General features: G+C 42.9%; 1 protein-coding gene across 1 annotated transcript in view; it reads left to right on the forward strand.

Moving 5' to 3' along the window:
- The first annotated feature begins 207 nt into the window (after positions 1–207).
- The window catches only part of LOC115479491 (WD repeat and SOCS box-containing protein 2-like), a 55,400-nt gene continuing 28,661 nt past the window's right edge, over positions 208–26,946 (forward strand). Inside the window, 4 exon segments of the mRNA XM_030217422.1 lie at positions 208–333; positions 13,343–13,514; positions 17,320–17,576; positions 22,367–22,498. Coding sequence (XP_030073282.1) covers positions 219–333; positions 13,343–13,514; positions 17,320–17,576; positions 22,367–22,498 — 676 coding nt within the window. The 5' untranslated portion in view covers positions 208–218.

Here is a 26,946-nt window from a genome sequence, read left to right on the forward strand (position 1 = left end):
GTCCACATGCTGCGCCTCGTGACCTGCATCTGCCGGCGTCGGAGCATCGCTCTGTGTGTAGTGGGGCACTTCCGTCAGCAGGGGGCGTCCGCGCAACACCCGGTCCTTTAGCACCTCCAGGCTGAGCTGCTGCCTCGCGCACGCTCACGTGACCGGAAGCTGCTGATGGACATTTCCTGCTGCTCCCCAGGAGACGTAAAGGACCCGGGCCCAGAGTGATGAAAAGCCAAGCCATGCAGCCGGCCTGCGGGGAGGGTCAGTCCAGTGCCTCGGGCTCTCTGAGCTCTGCTGCGGCCCGAACCGGAGCCTCGCACTGTATGGAGTCGCCTGAGGGTGAGTGAGGCCTCTCCGCCCCTGTACCGTATACAGAGACTTGACACCCAAACGCTCCCTCTGGAAAGAAAACAGAGCCCAAACCCCTATACTTTTCCTTTGGCCAGTAAACAGAGCCCAGACCCCTATACTCTTCCTCTGGCCAGAAAACAGAACTCTGTACTCCTTCACTGTCCCAGATACAGAGCCCCGACCTCTATACACTCCCTCTGGCCAGAAAACAGAGCCAAGACCCTTATACAGAGACCTGACATCTATAAGCCCCCTACTGGCCCATATACAGAGCCCAGACCCCTATACACTCCCTCTGGCCAGTAAACAGAGCCCGGACCCCTATACATTCCATCACTGTCCCGTATACAGAGACCTGACACCCAAACGCTCCCTCTGGCCAGAAAACAGAGCCCGAACCCCTATACTCGTCCTCTGGCCAGTAAACAGCGCTCTGTGCTCCCTCACTGTCCCAGCTACAAACCCCCGACCCCTATACACTCCCTCTGGCCAGAAAACAGAGACCAGACCCTCCTTTGCTGTCTCGTATGCACCCGGCCCGTGCTCTCCGTCACTGTCTCATACACACCTGCCCCGTGCCCTCTTTCGCTGTCCCGTACGCATTGGCTTGTGCCCTCTTTCGCTGTCCCATATGCACCTGTTCCCTGCCTGTGACCTCCTTCGCAGTCCCATGTGCACCTGCTCCCGGCCCTCTTTCGCTGTCCCGTACGCACTGGCTCGTGCCCTCTTTCAATGCCCTATATGCCCCTAGCCTGTGCCCTCCTTCGCTGTCCCGTACGCACCTGGCCCCTGCTGTGCCCTCCTTAGCCTACCTTCACAGTACCTCGCTCCCTGCAGCCCCCTTGACTCCCATTTTACACCTCTTCAGTTCTCCCCATGTTCCCAAGCACCCTCTTATTGTATACTGATTACCTTGTATGCATCCTATTTGCCCACATATCTGCTAAACCACATCATCCCCCCCCCCTTCACTCCCTAACTACAGCATATGTGTTCCTAAAAGTCAGTGGGGTCGGGTTCGTGTGTGTGTGTGTGACAGCCTCAGATATTGTGTGGCATAAAGGGCTGTTTCCTTCTGGCACTGGTATAACAGTAGAGAGAGTTTGGGAAAGGTCTTTGGTCTCTGCCACACCTCCTGTCTGTTTATTGTTACTGGGCTTTAGCAGGAAGAACTTGCCTGGGAACATGAACTCTGTTCTCACCCCGCCCTGACTGACAGCTATTTATTCACATATTCATGATTTCACTGTGGTTATTGATGGGCACTAAAACAGCCACTGGGTGTTCATAGCATCTTTCTGAGGTTCTCCAAAGGCAAAGCCCTGGCTAGTGTATAAGGGATGGGATGGGGTCAGGTATGTGCTATTGCTCAACTGGCAGTGTGAAAACAGCTTTGGAATTTGCACTGTTGTGAGTCAGACTGGTTCTGGTTACTCTAAACTTTCCATTCTGCTTCAGAGATGTAGGCATGCTGTTTAGAAAATGTATAGGGAAAATACTGTCTCTCCCTCTCATCTCATCCACACAGCTTGTCCCGTCTCTCCCTGTCATCCATGCATCTTGTCCCCTGTCTTTCCCTCATCCACTCAGCTTGTCCCCTGTCTCTCCCGCATGCTGTTGTGCACCATGTTTATCAAACCTTTCTCCCTGGGCTTATCTTATACAAACCTGGTGGTCCAGTGGTCAGCTGGGCAGGAACGATCCTCTTATTATCCTGCCCATGCCGTCTCCACTCTCTGTACTGAAAATGGCTTCTGTGAGTTCCAGCGGCAATCTTGCGAGACTGGCACAGCAGTCACTTTTCCAGTATGGAGAGTGGAGACTGCATGGCTCAGGAGTGTAGGAGGATCGCTTCTTCACCAGCTGATCTGGCGCAACAACTGGCTTGCAAAATTGAAAAAATATACAACCGGCTCCCGTGAGCCAGCTCCAGCACACCACTGTCTATAGCCCTCGTCACAAGAATGTATGAAAGTGTTAATAGATTGAAAACAAATTTTCCTTGTTACCTGTTTAGATTTTTTTGTTGTGTGTCTTTTTTATTTGCCAATTTTACTTTGAGATTTGTTTGGGGGCCTTTTCATTTTTATTGTTTTGTTTGCTTTTGATTTAATGTGATTTTTTTTTTTTTGGTTTGTTTGTTTATCCTCGTTCCCTGTAGTCTGCTTTCTGTGTGAACAAGGAGCACGTCTAGTCAGCAAAGGCAGCTCCTCCTGTTGGGCTGATGAAATGGCAGCTCTTTATCTGTCTGGACCTCCTGAGTCAGTGGAAGCCTCCTTTATGGTCCTGAGCCTTCTGAAAGAGTAACAGTAGTGGTTTCTTTTGTTGGACCTACAAAAGTGATAGCTCATCTTGTTTACATAGCGTGTTGAAACGAAGGCCACAGTGGGTCTGCCTGTTGGCGGGCTTGCTCAAATTGTGTCTTCTTCCATTGATCTGGACCTGCAGAAAAAGTGGCAACAGTGACTCCTCTATTTGGGCCTCGGCCTGCTAAAGCAGTGGTTCTTCCTTCTTGTTCTGAGTGTGCTGAAGTGGTAACTTCCGTTAAGCTTTCTTTTTTATTTATTTATTTATTTAAATTTTATTATTTTACAATATATTTCCAGGCATAACATCCTGACAGAAAGTGAAATATTCCATAATATAAAAGGAAAAACTCACATATTATATTCATAATATTTCAAAATTCGCTCAAGTCCAACAACAAGGGGATCTAAAACTTAAACCAGAGGAATCTACAAAGAAATAATGAATAGAAAAGGAAAATAGCTACCCGCGCAAGACTAGGTGATTAACTAAATTACTCCCGTTGTTTTCTTAGAAGCAATTAGTTTGGAGAGTTGAAATGGATCAGTAAAGGTATATTTTACATTATCAAGCTTAATAATACACTTGCAGGGGTACCTAAAAAAAAAAAAAAGGTCCCCCCCTGCTTGAGTAACAGCAGTTTTCATCATGAGAAATCGTTTCCTTTTCTGCTGAGTTTCTCTGGAGAAGTCAGGGAACAATGAAATTCGTAAACCAAGAACCATTAAGCTTTCTGAAGCAGCTGCTTCTCCCTTAGCCAGTGGTAAGTGCCATATTCCCAAGTAACCTATGTCTGGGAATTTTCCAACCCAAGATGCAGTATGCAAGTTTTATTTCATGCATATTCTTTGTGGCTTTTCTATATGGGGAGCCCAGACGGTTTTGGACAGCAACGTCATAATCATCCAATATTTAAATTCTATTCTATATCAAGATGGATTCAAAGTAGATTACAACACAAGAAGTTAACAAATAACTGTTAGGTAGTACATAAGTATTGCCATACTGGGACAGACCAAAGGTCCATCAAGCCCAGCATCCTGTTTCCAACAGTGGCCAATCCAGGTCACAAATACCTGGCAAGATCCCAAAAATGTACAAAACATTTTATACTGCTTATCCCTGAAATAGTGGATTTTCCCCCAAGTCCATTTAATAATGATCTATGGACTTTTCCTTTAGGAAGCCGTCCAGACCTTTTTTTTAAACCCCGCTAAGCTAACCGCCTTTACCACATTCTCTGGCAACGAATTTCAGAGTTGAATTACACGTTGAGTGAAGAAATATTTTCTCCAATTCATTTTAAATTTACTACTTTGTAGCTTCATTGCGTGCCCCCTAGTCCTAGAATTTCTGGAAAGAGTAAACAAGCGATTCATGTCTACCCGTTCCATTCCACTCATTGTTTTATAGACCTCTATCATATCACCCCTCAGCCGCCTTTTCTCCAAGCTGAAGAGCCCTAGCCGCTTTAGCCTTTCCTCATAGGGAAGTCGTCCCATCCCCTTTTTCATTTTTGTTGTGCTTCTCTGTTCCTTTTCTAATTCCACTATATCTTTTTTGAGACGTGTTGACTAGAATTGCACACAGTATTCGAGATGCGGTCGCACCATGGAGCGATGCAGGCATAACTCCTCATTTTTGTTTTCCATTCCTTTCCTAATAATACCTAACATTTTGTTTGCTTTCTTATCTGCTGCTGCACACTGAGCAGAGGGTTTCAAAGTACCATCAATGACGACACCTAGATCCCTTTTCTGGTTGGTGACTCCTACGTGCATTACATAGCTGTAATTCGGGTTCCTCTTTCCCACATGCATCACTTTGTGCTTGCTCACATAAAACGTCATCTGCCATTTAGACGCCCGGTCTCCCAGTCTTGTAAGGTCCTCTTGTAATTTTTCACAATCCCCTTGTGATTTAACAACTTTGAATAACTTTGTGTCATCAGCAAATTTAATTACCTCACTAGTTACTCCCATCTCTGGGTCATTTATAAATATGTTAAAAAGCAGCGGTCCCAGCACAGACCCCTGGGGAACCCCACTAACTACCCTTCTGCATTTAGAATACTGACCATTTAACCCTACTCTCTGTTTTCTATCTTTTAACCAGGTTTTAATCCACAATACAACACTACCTTCTATCCCATGACTCTCCAATTTCCTCTGGAGTCTTCCATGAGGTACTTTGTCAAATGCCTTTTGAAAATCCAGATACACAATATCAACCGGCTCACCTTTATCCATATGTTTGTCCACCCCTTCAAAGACACGTAGTAGATTGGTGAGGCAAGGTTTCCCTTCACTAAATCCATGTTAGCTTTGTCTCATTAATCCATGCTTTTGAATATGCTCTGTAATTTTGTTCTTTATAATAGTCTCTACCATTTTCCCGGCACCGATATCAGGCTCACTGGTCTATAATTTCTCAGATCACTTCTGTAACCTTTTTATGTTTCAACGATTTTATTGAAGACAAATTAAACATACAATCTTTTATAATAGGTACATATTACCCACACAGCCTGTACCCAGCAAACAACACCTTAGTACCTAAGTATACATAATATCATCTTCAAACTTTTGAGTTCCCCCCTCCCCCATCTTCCCATCATAATATGAAACTTCACAGATTCTTCCTCCATTCCCTACTCCTCCCTATTACCCTTCCTCCCACCTATATCCCCCCACCCCTCCCTTCCCTTCCTCCCCCTCCCTTTTAGGTTACACAGTGTTAACTACAAATCTCTAATATTAGATACCTTTTTAAAAATTTGGCGTTACATTGGCCAGCCTCCAATCTTCCAGTACCATGCTTGATTTTAAACATAAATTATATATTACTAACAATAGTTCTACAGGTTCATTTTCAATTCTATCAGTACTCTGGGATGAATACCATCCAGTCCAGGCGATTTGCTACTTTTCCATTTGTGCTATTACATCCTCCAGGTTTATAGAGATTTCATTCAGCTTCTCTGACTCGACAGCTTTGAATACCATTTCTGGCACCGATATCTCTTCGAAACCTTCCTTGGTGAAGAAGACCAAATCAAAGAATTAATTGAATCTCTCCGCTGTGGCTTATGTCTTCCCTGAGTGCCCCTTTTACTCTTCAGTCATCTAGCAGACTAACTGATTCTTTTGACGGCTTCTTGCTTTTAATATACCTTTTTTTACTTTGTGTTTTTTTTGCCTCCAATGCAATCTATTTTTTTTTTCAAAGTCCCTCCTTGCCTTCCTTATGAGCACGTTGCATTTGACTTGCCATTCCGTATTCTGTTTTTTATTATTTTCAGTTGGATCCTTCTTTTTTTCTGAAGGATTTTCTTTTAGCTCTTACAGCTCAGCTCACTTTTTAACCATGCCGGCTGTCATTTGGTCAGAAAAATGGAGAAGCTGGGAAATTTTGAGTGTGAAATGTAATGGAGCGGATAGGACATTTTTGAAGGTGGGGGGAAAAGTGCCGGTACTTTGTACTCCGGTGTGCAGCAGCTGAAATAAAGCCATGAGCTTTAGTATATTTTTTCCCTCCAGCTCACCCATTGATCTGTCCCAAATTTGTAACATCAACTGAACAAATGGGTTAACCATTTGAAATTCATACAACTCACGTTCCCCCCCCCCGAATCCGGGGTAAATCCTTTAAGAGTTAAGAGTCTCGGAAACCTTTTCTTGTTGCAGCACTACTCATTGCTTGATTTGTGAATCCCCCTTCCGCCCTGTCAACACCCAGAGACGGGCCACCTCATACTGGGCTCAAATTCCCAATCCCCCTGCGACTTTTGGCAAATACATAGTAGATCTGGACACTCCTCTAGGAGGTCTTTGTGTCTTAATAAAAGCAACAATTTTGCTGTTCGTAAGTTTTGGAAGGCTATCTGGGACCCTTAGAGGGAGATTCATAAAGTGGAATAACAATTTCGGCAAGATACTCATCTTAATGATGGCTATTTGTCCTATCCAGGAAGAAGGGCAACCTTCGAAAGTTAATCAAGAAAAGTATTAAGTTATGTCCAATAAAAAAGGTATCATCTTATTTTCTTTTCCATGTTTTATTTTGTTTGATTTCTATTGATAGTCTTGAGATAGATAAGCCTGGGATTTTAAAGCACTAAATCCTTATCCTATTGTAGCCTGATTGTTTGGATGATAATCTCATAGAAGCAGGAGACCCTAATCCACGTCTGGGATCCAGTCTCCATTACTACTTAACACTTCTATAGCGCTACAAGGCATACGCTGCGCTGTACACTAGCTCAGGTGGGGATTCACTGTCTTCTTGGTGTAATAGGATCTGTTTGTGGATTTTTGAAACTGGTTAACTGTTGAGCCTAGTTAATACTTAGCAAAAGATTACTGTTTGCTGTTGGAGTTTTGTATGGCATAAAACATTACGTGCCCTGTTTAATATTAATTTGTATTGAAACTTAGCATGAGTGTTATTTGAGTTTCTTGCTTGGTCTGACTCGCTTCTGCTTGTGCTGCTGCTTGTGCTTGTGCTGCTTGTGCTGCTGCTGCTGCTGCTGCTGCTGCTTGTGCTTGTGCTGCTGCTGGAGCCGGTTGTTGCAGCGTTTTATTTCTCCTCCTCTCTCTCTCCGTCCGCCGACTCCGCCCCCAGCTTCCTACCTCATCACGTGACGTCGTCCCTGACGTTCATCACCCCTCCCCCCCTCCTCACCAATGCCTGACCAACCCGGAGCCTTGATCCCACCCACAGGAAGTCGCATCACCAGGGCAGTACACTACTCTTCCGGGTAGCGTCACGTGTTAGCACCAGAGCAGCTGGAGGAAGAGCTTTAAAGAATGGCCAGAGAGGGAATGGAGGCTGAGAGAGGTAGGAGGGAGATGGAATTAAAAAGAAAACAATGTGAAGCTATTTAGGTTGCTCTGTCTTCCTGTTAAACCCAAAACAAAATCAAGAGCTGCTGCATCTACGTTGTCCTTCTTTATTGTTGGGAGCATTTTCATTTCAAACCTATACAGATCTACACAGAGGTCAGAGGAAGTGTAGGAATGGAATATTATATTTGTGCAGAGATTTTTTTTCCTCCTGGTTAAAGGGCCATTAAAACAGATGTCATATTATAAGGATCAGGTGCTGCATCCATGTTGTTGTTCTTTATTGTTGGGAGCATTTTAATTCAATCTCACTTATAGTTTCAAACCTGCCAGCTTTAGCAGCACAGCATACAGATCTACACAGAGGTCAGAGGAAGTGTAATAATGGAATATTATATTTGTGCAGAGAGATTTTTTTTCTCTTGGTAAAGGGCCATTAAAACATGTCATATTATAAGGATCAGGTGCTGCATCCATGTTGTTGTTCTTTATTGTTGGGAGCATTTTAATTCAATCTCACTTATAGTTTCAAACCTGCCAGCTTTAGCAGCACAGCATACAGATCTACACAGAGGTCAGAGGAAGTGTAATAATGGAATATTATATTTGTGCAGAGAGATTTTTTTTCTCTTGGTAAAGGGCCATTAAAACATGTCATATTATAAGGATCAGGTGCTGCATCCATGTTGTTGTTCTTTATTGTTGGGAGCATTTTCATTTAATCTCACTTATATTTTCAAACATGCCGGCTTGTGCAGCATACGTTTGAACACAGAACTACTAGTAATATTTTATAAATTGTGCTCGGTGTATCATTTAGAGGGGCTGGTTATAGGGACACCCTCTTGCATAGTATTATATTTGTGCAGAGATTTTTTTTTCTCCTGGTTAAAGGGCCATTAAAACAGATGTCATATTATAAGGATCAGGTGCTCAACGTAATAGCATGCTTATCATTATCATGTTACCCAAGATCCTTCTATAATACTAAATATTTATTTCTTGTATATCTCCACGATTCATGATGTATTGTAAGCCACATTCAGCCTGCAAAGAGGTGGGAAAATGTGGGATACAAATGCAATAAATAAAACATTCAGAGTTTCTATTTATTTATTTATTTAGTTACTTATTTATGACATTTAACCCTGTTATTGGTGTAGAGATTTTTTTTTCTCCTGGTAAGGGGCTTCTAAAACAGACATCATGTTATGGGAATCAGGTTCTCAATGTTCAGAGTTTCTATTTTTATTTTCTTATTTATGCATTTTATCCCACGTTAAACTTGAATTAGATTGGAACCTGGAAGCATTTAAAAAAAATAAAAAAAATTCCCGGAGAGATTAATGCATGCCCCCCCCCCCCAGGCTCTCTCCCTGGGTATAGCAGCTCTGCAATTTTGTTGGGGGGGGGGGGGGTGCAGAGTTGGACCAGGCAAAGAGCCTGTTGTTAAAAATTTCCCAGCACACCACTGCCTTACATCTCATTTTAACTTCATGCTTCAACAAGGTACCTTCCCTAAAGAAAAAGGCAACATCCTACTCACCCCAATACCAAAAGACACCAAGAAAAAAACAAATGACATCACCAACTAGCATCCATCCCACTGGTAGTCAAACTAATGGAAGGCATGGTAACCAAACAACTTAATGACTACATGGACAAATTCACAATATTACACGAATCACAATCAGGATTTCGCTCCTTACACAGTACCGAAACATAGACCTACCAACAAGAAACACAATCGGATCATCACAAACATACCTAAATCTCCACTACCCAAGCTGCAAAGGACTCAAATACAAATCAATTTATGCATCCAGTTTCTCCTACATAAGCACACAACTGTGGAACGCACTACCAAAAGCCATGAAAACAATGTACAGCCACCTAAACTTCCGGAAATCACTAAAACCAACCTTTTCAAAATGGCGTACCCAATCGACCCAACTTAAGTGCCTAAACCCTGCAACACAATGAAATTAAAGCTTGTAATAGACTAAGCATAACTCTTCCTCTATACGATTCCCCAATATGTCTCTAACACATGAACATTATCCGACCACATCAACTCCATGTATTTGTTTCTCTACCGGAGAAGGCAAAAGCCTCTACGGTACAATGTAAGCCACATTGAGCCTGCAAATAGGTGGGAAAATGTGCGATACAAATGTAACAAATAAATAAATAAATACTACTTACCCTCTTAACTAAATTCAAGCAGGAAATAGCAATAGGTAAAAGTATACTTCTACTACAATTTGACGTGTCCAGTGCATTCAACATGGTCAATCATAATATACTACTAAGACTCCTAGACTACTTCGGAATCAGCGGAAACATACTCAAATGGATCAAGGGCTTCCTAACCACTAGAACATACCAAGTGAAAACTAGCACAAACATATCATCTTGGCAACCAGAATGCGGTGTACCGCAAGGATCACTATTATCACCAACGTGGTACGGGCGGTTAGCTTGACGGAGTTTAAAAAGGGGTTAGATAGATTCCTAAAGGACAAGTCCATAGACCACTATAAATGGACTTGGAAAAATTCCACATTTTTAGGTATAACTTGTCTGGAATGTTTTTACGTTTGGGGAGCGTGCCAGGTGCCCTTGACCTGGATTGGCCACTGTCGGTGACAGGATGCTGGGCTAGATGGACCTTTGGTCTTTCCCAGTATGGCACTACTTATGTACTTATGTACTTATGTACTTATGTACTTTTCAACATCATGATGACCCCACTAGCCAAGTCCTTAGCCAGTCAAGGCCTCAACCCATTTATATATGCTGATGATGTCACAATATATGTCCCCTACAAACACAACCTGACAGAAATCACTAATGAAATCAAACTCAGTTTGAGCGTCATGGACTCATGGGCAAACGCATTCCAATTAAAACTCAACACAGAAAAAACACACTGTCTCACAAACTCATCCCAATACAACACATATAAACTGACAAACCTAAACACCCCAGGTTGCACCCTTCCTATCGCAGACAGTCTGAAAATCCTCGGAGTAACAAGCAAACGGAATTTCTCACTCGAGAATCAAGCAAAATCCACCATAAAGAAAATGTTCCACTCAATGTGGAAACTTAAACGTGTGAAACCATTCTTCCCAAGGGAAATATTCCGCAACTTGATACAATCAATGGTACTAAGCCATGCAGACTACTGCAATAGAATCTACGCGGGCTGTAAAGAACAAATTATAAAAGAAACTCCAGACCGCTCAAAACACAGCAGCCAGGCTTATATTTGGAAAATCACGTTTTGAAAGCGCCAAACCCCTCCGAGAAAAACTGCACTAGCTCCCTATCAAAGAACGTATTACTTTCAAAATCTGCTTCCTGGTCCATAAAATTATCTACGGCGAAGCCCCAGGATACATGATAGTCCTCATAGACCTGTCAACCAGAAACACAACAAGATCAGCTCAAACATACCTTAATCTCCACTACCCAAACAACAAATGACTCAAATACAAATCAACATATGCATCCAGCTTCTCCTATTTATTTCATTTATTTTGTCACATTTATAACCCACATTTTCCCACTTGTTTGCAGGCTCAATGTGGCTCACATTAAACCGTGAAGGCAATCGCCAACCCGGTTTTTAATCAATTACAATATATTGTGGTAAACAGAGAGTTTAGAAGAACAAGTGGAAAGGAGGGAAAAGGGAAAGAAAAAAGAGTCCAAAATAGTCCATTAATGTGTTGCTTTGGAGGACTTTAGGATTTGTGTTGGATCCTGGGAGTAGGCTTTCTTGAATAAGCTGGTCTTGAGTAATTTCCTAAAGTTAAGATGATCTTTGATAGTTTTGACAGCTTTTGGTAAGGCATTCCATAATCAGGTGCTAATAAAGGAAAAGGAGGTAGCGTAAGTAGACTTATACTTGAGGCTGGTGCAGGTAGGATAATGGAGGTTTAGGAATGAACGGGATGTTCTTGATGTATTCCTTGGAGGAAGGTTGATTAGGGTATTCACGTATCCTGGGACTTCTCCATAAAGAATTTTGTGGACTAGGGTACAAATTTTGAAGTTAATTCTTTCCGTTATTGGGAGCCAGTGTAATTTTTCTTGAAGGGGCTTAGAATTATCAAATTTGGATTTACCAAAAATGAATCTGGCTGCTGTATTTTGGGCAGTCTGAAGTCTCTTAACAGCTTGTTCTTTGCATCTACCATATATTCCATTCCAATAGTCTAGGTGACTTAATACCATTGATTGAACTAGGTGTCGAAAAACTTCTCTAGGAAAGAGGTTTTATCCGCTTGAGTTTCCACAATGAGAAAAACATTTTCTTTGTTACTGAATTAGTTTGGCTTACAAGTGTTAGGTTGCGATCAATGATAACTGCAAGTATTTTTAGTCTCTCAGAGATAGGAAGGGTAAGGTCTGGAGTGATTAGAGATGAAGGTTTGAATCTGTTATGTGTAGATGAAAGGATAAGGCAGTGTGTTTTCTCAGTATTCAGTTTGAACTGAAAGGTATTAGCCCATTTGTTCATGGTGTGCAAGCCAAGATTGATTTCTTTGGAGATTTCAGCCAGGTTCTTTCTGAAGGGAATGTAGATTGTGACGTCATCGGCATAGATGAGTGGGTTGAGGCCAAGCTTGGATAAGGATTTGGCCAAGGGAATCAACATTATATTGAAGAATGTAGGGGATAGAGGGGAGCCTTGAGGAACTCCACAATCAGCTTTCCATGGCGGTGATAGGATTGAATTAGATTTTACTTGGTAGGTTCTGTAGGTACGGAAACCCTTTATCCAACTAAGTACATTTCCTCCGATCCCGAAGTAATCAAGAAGGTTTAATAGAATGTCATGATTAACCATGTCGAAAGCGCTGGACATGTCAAATTGGAGTAGAAGAATGCTATTACCTATAGCTATTTCCTTTTTGAAATTGGACAGGAGAGTAATGAGCACGATTTCAGTGCTATGAAGGGGGCGAAAACCTGATTGTGATTTAAGCACACAACTATGGAACGCATTGCCAAAAACAGTAAAAACAACGTACGACCACCTAAAATTCCGGAAAAAAATGAAAACAAACCTGTTCCAAAAGGCATACCCCACCGACCCAACATAAGAACCAGAATACCTACTACACAACAACACCAAGAACATAATGGACTCACCCCAATTCTCCCTCTTCCTACCAAATGTTTCCCCAATGTATCTATCATATACGAACCCTATTCTACCACAACCACACCTTGTACTGTTCACACTTTGTATTTGTTCAGACCGGAACCGGCGAACGCCGCTAAGGTACTATGTAAGCCACATTGAGCCTGCAAATAGGTGGGGAAATGTGGGATACAAATGTAACAAATAAATAAGGTTTGCACAGAGTATATATTCAAGATGTCATTTGTGATATCATAGCTGTATGGACTGTGGGCTTCCAGGACAGGGATCCTGTACCATAAGCCTTTATGCAATTACTTAGGAATCTTCCCCCCCCCCCCCTCCCCATTTAATCTCTCTCTCCTGCCTCACCAAGCTCAGTCATTGCAGAACTACTTCAGGAACTCTGCAGCCATGGTCCCTTAACTGGTAACCTTTCCCTAGATAAGTCAACATTGTCTTCACATTAATTTGGGGAATGGAAGACCTAATCCAAGAAGTAATCCACATAGCTCGGCCCATTGTTGTTTATTCTTATTGATGCGGCAGAGAAGTGATGGATTGATGGTGTTATTGCTGCATTTCTGGTGTACTTTTGAAATGTACAGTATGGACGGTCTGTGCAGCTTTGAGTGACAGTGGGATGGGGTGATAAAGTTCTGACTTGGTTTCTCCCTTTCTTTTGCAGATGTGCCTCTCCTGTTGGCAGAGCTGAGGCCAGGCCAGGCACAGCAGTTTGACTGGAAGTCATGCTGTGAGACATGGAGTGTGGCATTCTCTCCAGATGGTGCATGGTTTGCCTGGTCCCAGGGGCACTGCATTGTGAAGCTGATCCCATGGCCATTAGGGAACACCAAACTGTGAGTGACTTATGTATTTTAGAAGGGCTGGATCCTTTTCTTTCCTTCTTGCATAATCCTCTTGGCAGTGACAATCCTAGCCTGCATGACACCCGGGGCGGATCGCCAATGTGCCCCCCCCCCCCCCCGGCGAAATGACACCCCCCCCGGGTGCACGCCGCTGGGGGGAGGGGGTGCCGCAGCGCGCGCCTGTCAACTGAGTTCGCTAACTTCGCTGCAGCTCCCTCTACCCCGGCCGGAACATGAAGTAACCTGTTCCGGGGCAGAGGGAGCTGCAGCAAAGTTAGCAAACTCAGCTGACAGGCGCGCGCTGCGGCACCCCCAAGCGGCGTGCACCCGGGGCGGACCGCCCCCCCCCCCCCTTGGTCCGCCACTGCCTCTTGGCAGTTTTGGATAGCACTAGGCAGCTGCAGTGATGACAGAAGAATGAGAAGGGAGCAGGGGAGATAACTCCACAGCTGCTCCTGACAAAAGTCATTTACAAAGGCCCAGTGTCCACTTTTATGATGTGCTGAGACATGTACGACATTGGGCCTTTAATGACATCAGCAGGAACGACTGCCAAACTCCAGTGTCAGTGGATTGGTAAGGGTGTAAGATTTTACAGAAAGGAGCAGGCTGGATACAAAGTTCTTTTGAGCCATAGTTTGCCTACCCTTGCCTTCATTCATTGATCTGATACGACATTGTCCGTGTGCTACTAGGTCAGTGTATTTCGAGGTATGGTTTAATGGCACAGAGTCAGCATGGATTCAGCCTTGTCTCGCCAATTTGCTAAATGTTTTGAAGGTGTGAATAAACATGTGGATAAAGGGGAACCAGTTGATGTGGTATATCTAGATTTTCAGAGTCTAGGTTTTCTGTTGTGGATTGGGAACTGGTTAAATGATAGAAACAGAGGGTAGGGTTAAATGGCCATTTCTCTTAATGCAGGAGAGTGGAGTGCCCCAGGGATCTGTACTGGGACTGGTGATATTTAACATATTTATAAATGATCTGATCAGATTTGCAGTTGACACAAAACTATTCAAAGCTGTTAAATCACATGCGGACTGTGTGAAATTGCAGGAGGACCTTGGGAGGCTGGAAAACCGGGCATCCAAATGGCAGATGAAATTTAATCTGTGCAAGTGCAAAGTGTGGCCCATTGGGAAGGTTAACCCAAAGTATAGTACATAAGTACATAAGTAGTGCCATACTGGGAAAGACCAAAGGTCCATCTAGCCCAGCATCCTGTCACCGACAGTGGCCAATCCAGGTCAAGGGCACCTGGCACGCTCCCCAAACGTAAAAACATTCCAGACAAGTTATACCTAAAAATGCGGAATTTTTCCAAGTCCATTTAATAGCGGTCTATGGACTTGTCCTTTAGGAATCTATCTAACCCCTTTTTAAACTCCGTCAAGCTAACCGCCCGTACCACGTTCTCCGGCAACGAATTCCAGAGTCTAATTACACGTTGGGTGAAGAAAAATTTTCTCCGATTCATTTTAAATTTACCACACTGTAGCTTCAACTCATGCCCTCTAGTCCTTCTTAACATGACCTAATGCAGTGCTTTTTAACCAGTCCTTGGAGTATACTCAGCCAATTGGGTTTTTAGGATAAGTACATAAGTATTGCCAGGAGTGGCCTAGTGGTTAGGGTGGTGGACTTTGGTCCTGGGAAACTGAGGAACTGAGTTCAATTCCCGGCACAGGCAGCTCCTTGTGACTCTGGGCAAGTCACTAAACCCTCCATTGCCCCATGTAAGCCGCATTGAGCCTGCCATGAGTGGGAAAGCGCGGGGTACAAATGTAACAAAAAATAAAAAATACTGGGAAAGACCAAAGGTCCATTAGGCCCAGCATCCTGTTTCCAACAGTGGCCAATCCAGGTCACAAATACCCGGCAAGATCCCAAAAATGTACAAAAGATTTTATACTGCTTATCCCAGAAATAGTGGATTTTCCCCAAGTCCATTTAATAACGGTCTATGGACTTTTCCTTTAGGAAGCCGTCCAAACCTTTTTTAAACTCCGCTAAGCTAACCGCCTTTACCACTTTCTCTGGCAACGAATTCCAGAGTTTAATTACACGTTGCGTGAAGAAAAGGTTTCTCCGATTCGTTTTAAATTTACTACACTGTAGCTTCATCGCATGCACCCTAGTCCTAATATTTTTGGAAAGCTTGCACAGACGCTTCACATCTACCCATTCAACTACACTCATTATTTTATAGACCTCTATCATATCTCCTCTCAGCTGCCTTTTCTCCAAGCTGAAGAGCCCCAGCCGCTTTAGCCTTTCCTCATAGGGAAGTCGTCCCATCCCCTTTTTAATTTTTGCTGTGCTTCTCGGTACCTTTTTTAATTCCACTATATCTTGAGATGTGGTGACTAGAATTGCACACATTTTCGTCGCCCTTCTCTGCACCTTTTCTAATTCCACTATATCTTTTTTGAGATACGGCGACCTCAATTGAACACAATATTCGAGGTGCAGTCGCACCATGGAGCGATACAAAGGCATTATAACATCCTCACTTTTGTTTTCCATTCCTTTCCTAATAATGTCCACAATGAATATGCACTTCCTCCTTGGTATGCAGATATGTCTCTTGTCAGTTCATTGTGAATATCCTGATACCTGACTGGTTGTGTGCACCCTAAGAACTGGGTTGAGAAGCACTGACCTAATTTTTTACTTACCTAGTCAGGATTGGGGTAATTGAAATCATTTATTATTACTGTGTTGCCAAGTGGGTTGTTTACTAAGCTTGAGTTATCTGCAGCAGGACCCATAGGAATAAAATGGGCCCCGCTGCAGATAACGTGAGCTAAGCTTTAGTAAACCTCCCCCCAAGTTTGTTAGTTTCCCTTTCAGCTACCATTTTATTGTCTGTTCATTCTAGCCAGGCAGATAGTATTACACCTGACAGCTGTCCTGTGTTCCTGGTAGACCTAGACAAAATTGTGAGTCTTTCCTCTATGTTGTAACACTAATTGAAGGTTTTAGACTTAATAGGCACCTCTGAGACCTCATGAAAAATAACCAGTGGGAAGTGATGGTACTAGAGTACAAAGTATATAAAAATTACAGAGTTGATAGAATCGGTGGTAAAGTGCAGAGAGAAGGGCTGCAAAACTGATCGTGATTGGAACTGTTCCATTATTAAGAAAGAATAAACAGGTTAGGCTCTTCAGCTTGAAGAAGAGATGACTGAGATGAGATGCGATTATAGAGGTTGATAAAATCGCTCATGAGCGGTACAGAACAGTTTTACTTCTTCCAGTTGTACCAGGACTAGGGGAAACTTCACGAAAATTACAGCAGATTTAAAAGAAAAAAAAAATTTTCAGTCAGCATTCCAGTTTAGACTGGAGAATTTGCTGGAGGATGCAGTCAAGTTTAATAGCATAGCTGGGCTGGAAAAAGGTTTGGACAAGTTTCTGATGGTCAGGTCCTTTAACAACTGTTAACCAGGCAGTCATGAGATCAGTTGAGTAAGCAACAGAAGGGATGTTCTCTTAACGATTTGTTGGGTACTTCCAGTTGACCTACCTTGACCGTTGTTGGGAACATGATGCTGAGCATGATGGGTTTTGACCTGATGTAGCATGACGTTTCTTTCTTTCATTTTTTTAAAAATTGTCTCTAATGTTTCACCAACACACAATACCGCTTTAATGCAGCTCCCTCAGGTCTTTTAAGTGTGCAAGGTGTCTGGGAAACTCTAGGTCATATTAAGCCTTCACCCTAGAGCCCAGTAATCTATTGCTTAGGATCTCATTTTTCCCCTAATGTCTCTCTGTTCTTTTCATAGAATTTCCAAGGCATTTGACCACAGAAGCTGCTATGTGAAGCCTGCTGAGGTGAGGTCACGAGGTAGCAACCTGAAGGAGAAGACGCTGGACTGCGGGCAGATTGTGTGGGGTTTATCCTTCAGCTTTTCACCTTTCCTAAACAGGAAGAGGCTTTGGGCAACCAGTGGAACACAAGAACCCTGCTCGGACTTCTCCTGCCTGATCCTCGCCACAGGGCTCAACGATGGGCACATCAAAGTCTGGGAAGTGGAGACAGGTAGAGCAAGTCGTATTACATTCCACAGTCTGCCGTTGCTCTGTGTTCTGTGATTGATGCACAGGCTAAGACACCCTGCTCAGCAGCTCTCATTCTGCACAGGATTACATGTTCCCAGACATACTCAAGCAGGTCTTTATTATATTTCTGAATTGCATTCCTGTTCTCATAGATTTCAGCCCAAGCAGTGTATAAAAAGTTTAAACCAAAAAACTGATAAAACAAAGGAATCATTAAACACTGACCTGGCTAATTAGTCACCAGCCACCCTGCTCTTATATTCTAAAGATACAAAAGAATGTGGTGATGGTTTATCTTGGATATGCAGTTTTTGCAGCCTAGGAACATAGGGAATGTGTCCAAATGTATTCTTTTTTTTGTTTTACTCTTCTCGGGAAAAGTTTTTTCTTCATTTTATTGGCTTCCGTGGCAGTGGGAAGTTAATGTTGTCAAAAAAACATGACGTTTAGCAACCCTTGCAAATGCAGTTACTTCTGGAGTTCAGCTCTGCAGCATTTATTCATGAGGAAGGGGGGAGGGGTGAAAGATTAAGGAATGTTCAGAGTTTGAGCATGGATGAGTTAAGTAGCTTGCTGTGAACCTCTCTGCTTCCTCTGTCTTCAGTGCAAGGCTTCCCTGTTGCTTTTCTTGATCTCTCGTTGCCCTCATTCACAGATGCCCTGATATTGCAATTCTCTGTGGCTCTGTACCATTCAGAGGACACAACTTTGTATACTGAGAGCAAAAAATAGGTGTTTTGTGTATTAGTTTGATAGACTGCCTTTCATTATATGCACCAAATAGTGAGGTGATAAATTATTAGGATTATGATTTGTCCCTAGCAAAGAAATGTTCTTATCTCATTCGTCTGTATGCAATCTTATGACCTCATTCCTTTTTTAAATTATTTTATATTTATGAAATTTTGAAAATTAAAGGACTTATTCACTAAACTGGTGGATGCTTGGAATGCCCTCCTGCGGGAGGTGGTGGAGATGAAAATGGTAACGGAATTCAAACATGCGTGGGATAAACATAAAGGAATCCTGTTCAGAAGAAATGGATCCTCAGGAGCTTAGCCGAGATTGGATAACAGAGCCGGTAGTGGGAGGCAGGGCTGGTGGTTGGGAGGCGGGGATACTGCTGGGCAGACTTATACGGTCTGTGCCAGAGCCGATGGTGGGAGGCGGGGATAGTGCTGGGCAGACTTGTACGGTCTGTGCCCTGAAAAAGACAGGTACAAATCAAGGTAAGGTATACACAAAAAAGTGGCACATTTCTTGGGCAGACTGGATGGACCGTGCAGGTCTTTTTCTGCCGTCATCTACTATGTTACTATGTATTGGTGCTGTCACAAACCTTTGTGTGTGAAAAGCACTAATCCAGTGTAGTGAATACCAGGTTTGTCTTGGCACAGATTTCCATTCTAAAATGCAAATAAGCTTATTAATATTTCAAAAGTAAGTTTAAGGAGCTCACTGCCATGTTGTTATGGTTTCCATAAGCCACTCCCTCAGTGAACGTTCTCTGGTTAAACATCAGTGCACTAAAGTGTCTTCTATAAGTTAGGCTGTGGCCACACGTGATGTAAAGGGAAAGCTCGACAGAGTTTAGGTCTCTCTTCAGCATCACAGTCCCTAATGCTACATCTTGCCCCGCTTTGCATCCTCCACCTGACCTCCTTCCCAGAAGACTCAGAAGCCCCACCCCGTCTCCAAACCCTGCCTTCCACTTATCCATCAAGAAATGTTAACCCACCCCATGACATTACCACTACTGCCCAGCCCTGCCCGCTTATTCCAAGGAGTCAACAGATCTTTAATGGGGCATCAGAAAGTTGCTCCTGCCTGATCTGTCGGAATCCAAGATGAGGCTGTGATGTAGAAAGGTGACTCTCACTTAATCGTGCTGGAGTGGGCTACGTGAGTCAGGGCAGCTGAGAATAAGCGTTCATTATCAGAACTGGGAACATCAGTTCACACATTCCTGCTTGTGGGAATACATACCTTGATACTCAGCACAGTAGCTAAAGTGAGTTAAACGTGAAGTCCATCCTTTGGGGGGGGCATACTTGATTGTCTGGGTCCCTGCCTCACCCCGATTTTCTTTTCCCAGTTTTTTTCTACTCTGATTTTGCCAGGGATGTAGCCTTCCTCACCCAAAAAAAACTTATAGCCGCAGGGAAGTTCGCTGTGTCTGGGCATAAGTTTAGCCCTGTCGAGCCTGGTGAGCCTATTTTGGCGGCAGGCTCACTTCTGGGAGGAACTGCTGCTGACAGAGACCAGCGCTGCTCCTTCCTATGGTGGTGATTGGCTTCTTTTTTTTTTTTTTGCTTCGTTGGAGGTTTGCGGTGCAAGTCATGGCAGTAGAGACGGTTAAGTGATGCTCCCGCTGCGGGAAGAGGTGATCGCTACTTTGCTTCGGGCTCAGAAGTGGTCTTTTATGACATTGTATGCTTGGGTGTGGTTTACATTTGTGGCATGGTGTGCGGCCTGTGCTTGGTCACAGTTGCAGGCGTCGGCGCCACAGCTGTTGGCCTCTTTACAGGAAGGTCTGCAGAAAGGTTTGGCCTATAAATCCCTCTGGGTTCAGGTGGCTGCTTTGGCCTGTTACAGTGGGGCGCATGTTGGGTTCTTCACTGGCTGCTCATCCGGATGTGGAGTATATTTTTTTTGTGGGGGATTCTTCACCTTCGACCTCCGCTACGCTGGCCGTGCCTGGCCTGGAACCTGAATCTGGTTCTTAGGGCAGCGCAGAGGGCCAAGATCCAAGCGTTGTCATGTCGGGATCCATTTCTGCAATTTTCAGAGTCTGGGGTGACTTTGCGTACGGTCCCGTCTGTTTTACTGAAGGTTATTTCTGCATTTTATATCAATCACAAAACACATCATTCAAACAAGAGAAAAAAAAATCATAATACTGAAGCTTCATGAAATCCACAGGATAGTCCTCCCTCCAAAACAAAGGGAGGGAGGACTATCCTGTGGATTTCATGAAGCTTCGGTATTATGATTTTTTTTTCTCTTGTTTGAATGATGTGTTTTGTGCTTTCCTTTATTTTAATGGCGTTCTTTTATGTTGCTTGTTTTTCAGTTTTATTATAAACTGATTTGACTCGCTGTGCAATAATGTTGGTGTAGGAAAAATTATTAAATGATAAATGAATAAACGATAAACAACTGCTTATTTAATAGCCAAATCCAGTCAGTTTGATCAAGTGCCTCCTTTATTATTAAAATTACACTGGCTTCCGTTTAAAGCCCACATCTTATTCAAATCCTCGTTAGATTTTTAAGGTATTACATGGTCTGACTTCAATTCATGTCATTCAACTGATCCATATTTTACCTAGATCGAGTTAAATGAACACTAATCATTTAGAATTAAGTTTCCTGTCATTTAAAGTTCACTGTAAAAACGTTTAGAATAATATACTTTTTTTTTTTAACATATAATGATTTGTTTCTTTTCCTAAAAGCTTAAAACTATTTGTATGATAAATATTTGATGAAGGACAAGCTAATTTAAGTGTCTCTATATTCTATGCATTGGGTACAACTATTGCTTATTCTATTTTCTAAACTAACTAGTAAAAAAGGCCCGTTTCTGGAACGAATGAAACGGGCGCTAGCAAGGTTTTCCTGGGAGTGTGTATGTTTGAGAGAGAGAGAGCCAGAGCGAATGTGCGGGTGTGTGACAGAGTGAGACTGTCTGTGTGACAGTGTGTGTGTGAGAATGAGAGTGTGTGACAGGGCCCCCTCCCCTGTTCCTAATGCCCCTCACCCCGTTCCCTCCCCTCCTTTTCCTCCTCCTTCCCACACTTTGGGTTCCTTAAGGCTTTCAAAAGTCTATGTACCCCCGTGGCCCTAACGCCCAGTATCCGGATACCCCACCGCTTTCCTCCTCACCCCTCCCCCAAGATGTAATACTTTCACGTCCTTCATTTTTTTTTTTTTTTTTTAAAGTGTCCTATCTACCCTGTGTACAAATGCCCGGCATTCAGATTGTGTTCCTCTCGTAAATTTTCATTTCATTCATTCAGAACTTGCCCCCCGCCCCCCCCCCGAACACTTTTGGTTCCTTCAGTCTTTAAAACTCTCCTTTGTACCCTGTGTGCTAATGGCCAGCATTGAGATTGTTTTCCTGTCCCAAATTTGCATGTCTTTCAGTCATTCTCAACTCCCCCCCCCCTTCTCCAGTTTAACACTTTCGTTTCCTTCAGTCTTTTAAAACTCTCCTATCTACCCTGTGTCCTAATGGCCAGCATTCAGATTGTTCCCAAATGTTCATGTCTTTCAGTGGTTCAGAACTCCCCCCCTCCCCCCATTTAACACTTTCGGTTCCTTCAGTCTTTTAAAACTCTCCTATCAACCCTGTGTCCTAATGGCCAGCACTCAGATTGTTTTGCTTTGCCAACTGTCACTGATGTCACTGAGGTCAGTGCTTGCCTGCCTAGCAGACCACTTCCGGCAGGCACGGTCCCAAGCACATCCTGTTGGAGGTGAGAATTATTATATAGGAAGGTATTTTATGTCTCTTGGACCTATCATTAGGACTTAAGGGGGTTCTAAATAAATGTCGATTAGATAAGAGTTGGCAGTTGTGATGTTTGAAATATAAAGGAGTGGGAAAGGGCTGTGGGGTGGAGGTTTCTCATTCCTCGCTAGTCCATGTCGTCATGCCTGAGACCTGGAGGAAGAGTTGACTGTAGGAGGTGGCACATGGTGGTCTGGGTGGGTACTGAGCACATGATGGTGAAGATGAGCTGAAAGCTATGTTGCTGTCCGCAGGATGCCTGCTCTTTAACCTTTCTGGACACTTGGATGTTGTGAGAGACCTCAGCTTTGCTCCCAATGGAAGTTTGATCCTCGTCTCTGCATCCCGGGACAAGACTCTTCGTATTTGGGATCTGAAGAAAGATGGTATGTATAGTACAGTATGCTGACATCCTTCTGGGAACAGTGAAACTGACATCAGGGCAGCTTTTACAAGAAGCATAGAATGTTCCCTGCACGCAGTCTGTATACATCCAAAGTGGAACAAGTACCTACAGGCGTCTGCTTTGAAAATAGTATATCCCAGCCCTAAAGTAAACCTGTGCCCGCAGACTGCATGTTGGACTCTCTCATTTTGTTTGGTTTCTGCATTTGTTTTTACCCCTTTATTCAGCAGAGTTTGATAAACCTGGATATTACAATCAAAGCGTTGTACAGGAGCTCACCAGAAAGTGAAAATGTCCAGCACCTTCTCTCTGGTTTCTCTGATCAAATTTTCAACCAGTGTGCTTTGTGACGGATATCTTTTAGCTCTGTAGAATGATGTAGGCAGGTGAGGTATCCTGTTATGCTGGTAACTCTCTGATTGTGAGAAAAGTAATATTTTGGACGTAACCCGACCAGGGGTTCTCAGCTCTGGACTCCAAAGGCTGCAGACAAAACCTTTTAGGATGCCCACAATGAATTTAGAGGCCGATCAAAACTGTTTTTTTCAGTTTTGGCTGAAACCGAAATTGCAGCCGAAACTTATCGCCTGGTTTCGGCCAAAACTGAAATCAAAGTTTGGTTGTGTGAATGTGAACCAATGAGGCCCTCTGGGGATTGTCAGCTTGCAATCAGCAGCCCTCTGCTGAATCCACAGATTACCCCAGTTCCAGGAACTGCAAGCAGAGGCTGACAACTGGAAGATCCATTTTAACAAGAACTTCTCAACAAGTTTAGGTTCCCAAGTCAATGCAAATGACGTTAAATAAATTCTGAGACTATTACTACTACTATTTAGCATTTTTATAGCGCTACAAGGCATACGCAGCACTGCACAAACATAGAAGAAAGACAGTCCCTGCTCAAAGAGCTTACAATCTAATAGACAAAAAATAAGGTAATCAAATCAATTAATGTGTTCAGGAAGGAGGAGAGGAGGGTAGGTGGAGGCGAGTGGATACAAGTGGTTACGAGTCTAAAGCAATGTTAAAGAGGTGGGCTTTCAGTCTAGATTTAAAGGTGGCCAAGGATGGGGCAAGACGTAGGGGCTCAGGAAGTTTATTCCAGGCGTAGGGTGCAGCGAGACAGAAGGCGCGAAGTCTGGAGTTGGCAATAGTGGAGAAGGGAACAGATAAGAAGGATTTATCCATGGAGCGGAGTGCACGGGAAGGGGTGTAGGGAAGGACGAGTGTGGAGAGATACTGGGGAGCAGCAGAGTGAGTACATTTATAGGTTAGTAGAAGAAGTTTGAACAGGATGCGAAAATGAATAGGGAGCCAGTGAAGCGACTTGAGGAGAGGGGTAGTATGAGTAAAGCGACCCTGGTGGAAGACGAGACAGGCAGCAGAGTTTTGAACCGATTGGAGAGGGGAGAGGTGACTAAGTGGGAGGCCAGCAAGAAGCAGATTTCAGGAACTTTGTGAGAGCATATAAAAAATAAAAAAAAATCATGATTACCAGTGTTTTTTTGCTTACCCAAACTCTGCACAAGTAACAAGAGAAAGTAGCATTGAGATGTTTCCTGTTTGTATTTAGTTATAAAACTGATTAAGGACAAGCATGATTCAGACTCTTACTAAATCAGGGTAAAGGAGTCCAGACACTGTTCTACACTGTGGACATTATACCAGCCTGATGCACAATCCAGAATAAAAGAGTCCATTGATGTTACTGAATGCGAGAACTATATGCTCTGAAAAGAGTAATATTAGGGATGGGCATTTAGTGCACTATTAATGTGATTACATTTTTAAACTTTTATCTATTGTATATTATTATTCCCTTCCTCCCTTGTCCCGTGGGAGGAGGGAAATACCTCAGCCTCGGGGGCTGGGGAAAAAATAAGAGAGAGAAACAGATTTTGGTGTTTTGGCGTAACCAGCAATAAATCTTTATTGGTATATCCCTAAGTCAGATACAAAATAAATTATTCCCTCTCTGGAGCAGGTTGTCACAGAAAAGCGAGACGCAAAAACTGTCTAACAAAATCTGCTCAGCTCACACCTCTCAGTAATCACATATATACTGTCATAAGTTCTGTTTCTCCCAAATCATGTGATTTCCCATAAACTAGAACCATTAGGTAGCCTTATACCATATATGAATTGTTCCTGTATTCTATCAGTCTCTCCTGATGGGAGTTCACGTGCAAAGTCGATAGCCATTGGCTAATTACTTATCGGTTCTGCGTGCAGTTAGTCAGAGAGCAAAAAATACATAGAACAATACCCTTGTGTTCCCTCACCCAAAAACTGAAACATTCTAGGCTCACTGTGTCCCATGGTTACATCATTATATCCAGTTTATATGAAATGCGTAGTCTCAGCTCCAGCAAAGTCAACAAAATGTGTATCCCCGAAGTGTCTGTTCTCAACTCCTGAGAAAACAGTACTGTATGTTACATGTGAGAACCAAACTGAGCAAAGTACAGGCCTTTGGCCTAGCCCTTAGGAACAGGTCTAACAGAGGAAAGAATATAACACTATGATTAAATTTTTATATCATGATTGAAATTTTAACTCCTGTCCCCCAGCATTGCTTTCTCTCCCCTGCCTATACTGTTTCACGTTGCATAACATAACACAGAAAAAGACATCAGTGTTGGTTGCAAGTAGCATGTGGGAATCGCTGCTGGAGACCCTTTGAAGAGCCAGATAAATGTTAAGATAAATGCTGGAGGGGGATGCTGGACTCATGTACTGGGGGGGGGGGGGGGGGGGGGGTCAGCAGTAGGAGAGGAGAGAAATGGGTGTGCGTGACAGGGGTTACAGGTTTAGCAGCGGAAGGGGAGCTGAATTTACCAGTACCAAGCCATCCAGTCCAGAGGTTCGACTAATGATGTGATTAAAAATGTTAATTATGTTTGTGCAGCGCTGCGTATGCCTTGTAGCGCTATAGAAATGCTAAATAGTAGTAGTAGTAGTAGTAGTAGTAGTAATACCATGATTAATTTTTTTAATTGTTGCCCACCCTAATTGAATAGCGTGTTGTAAAGGATAATCAACCATGCTGAGCATTTGTTTAAAAAAAATTGAAAAGTCTTCCCATCCACGTTATAATAATTTAAATAATGAAAGACCCATATTTTACCTCTAAGCAAAATAGTCTGTGCACACATGGACCTCAGTTAATGAAAACTGAAACGAAAAGCCACAGGGCCTTTACAGCGGATGACTTTGCGTCACTTTTAGAGTGACAGCTGGTGTCATATCTTCACAGAGGAGCTAAGTGCTGAGGAATTGCTTATCCCAAGTTTACAGACTTAATTCTGATAAACATTTGCATCAAAAGCATTTATTTGTAGAACTCTACCATATAAACTATTCTTTTCTAGTCTTGTGATTTATAGTCCACACTAATCTTATAAATAGTTTCTAGGCAGATACAGACATTTACAACAATCGTAGATTACAGGTCAGGCTATTTATTTGTTTGGATTTTGCTTACACCTTTTCAGTAGTAGCTCAAGGTGAGTTACAGTCAGGTACATGGGGTATTTCCCTGTCCCTGGAGGGCTCACAATCTAAGTTTGTACCTGAGGCAATGGAGGGTTAAGTGACTTGCCCAAGATCACAAAGAGCAGCAGTGGGAATTGAACTGGGCACCTCTGGATGTCAAGATCAGTGCTCTAACCACTAGGCTACTTCTCCACTAACCTTTTGTATCATAACAATTAAAATACATTTTTAAAACTTTTCACAAAAGAAAATAAGATAAAATTTGTCTTAAATCCACCAAAAGATTATTCAACTGCTTAGTTCCCTGATGTCCAAAAGAATTATCAATTTATGATTTTAAACAAACAGATTTTGCTGAAGGAAAGCCAAGGTATTATTAGGAAAGGAATGGAAAACAAAAATGAGGATGTTATAATGCCTTTTTATTGCTCCATGGTCGAACATTGTGTTCAATTCTGGTCGCCGCATCTCAAAAAAAGATATAGTGGAATTAGAAAAGGTGCAGAGAAGGGCAACGAAAATGATAAAGGAGATGGGACGACTTCCTTATGAGGAAAGGCTAAAGCGGCTAGGGCTCTTCAGCTTGGAGAAAAGGAGGCTGAGGGGAGATATGATAGCGGTCTATAAAATAATGAGTGGAGTTGAACGAGTAGATGTGAAGCATCTGTTCACGCTTTCCAAAAATACTAGGACTAGGGAGCATGTGATGAAGCTACAATGTAGTAAATTTAAAACGAATCGGAGAAAATATTTCTTCACTCATGGTGTAATTAAACTCTGGAATTCATTGCCAGAGAATGTGGTAAAGGCAGTTAGCTTAGCAGAGTTTTAAAAAGGTTTGGACAGCTTCCTAAAGGAAAAGTCCATAGACCATTATTAAATTGGACTTGGGGAAAATCCACTGGGAAGCAGTATAAAATGTTTTGTACTTTT

This window comes from Microcaecilia unicolor, chromosome 11 (genome assembly GCF_901765095.1).
Source record: "Microcaecilia unicolor chromosome 11, aMicUni1.1, whole genome shotgun sequence".
In the NCBI taxonomy this organism is placed as follows: domain Eukaryota; kingdom Metazoa; phylum Chordata; class Amphibia; order Gymnophiona; family Siphonopidae; genus Microcaecilia; species Microcaecilia unicolor.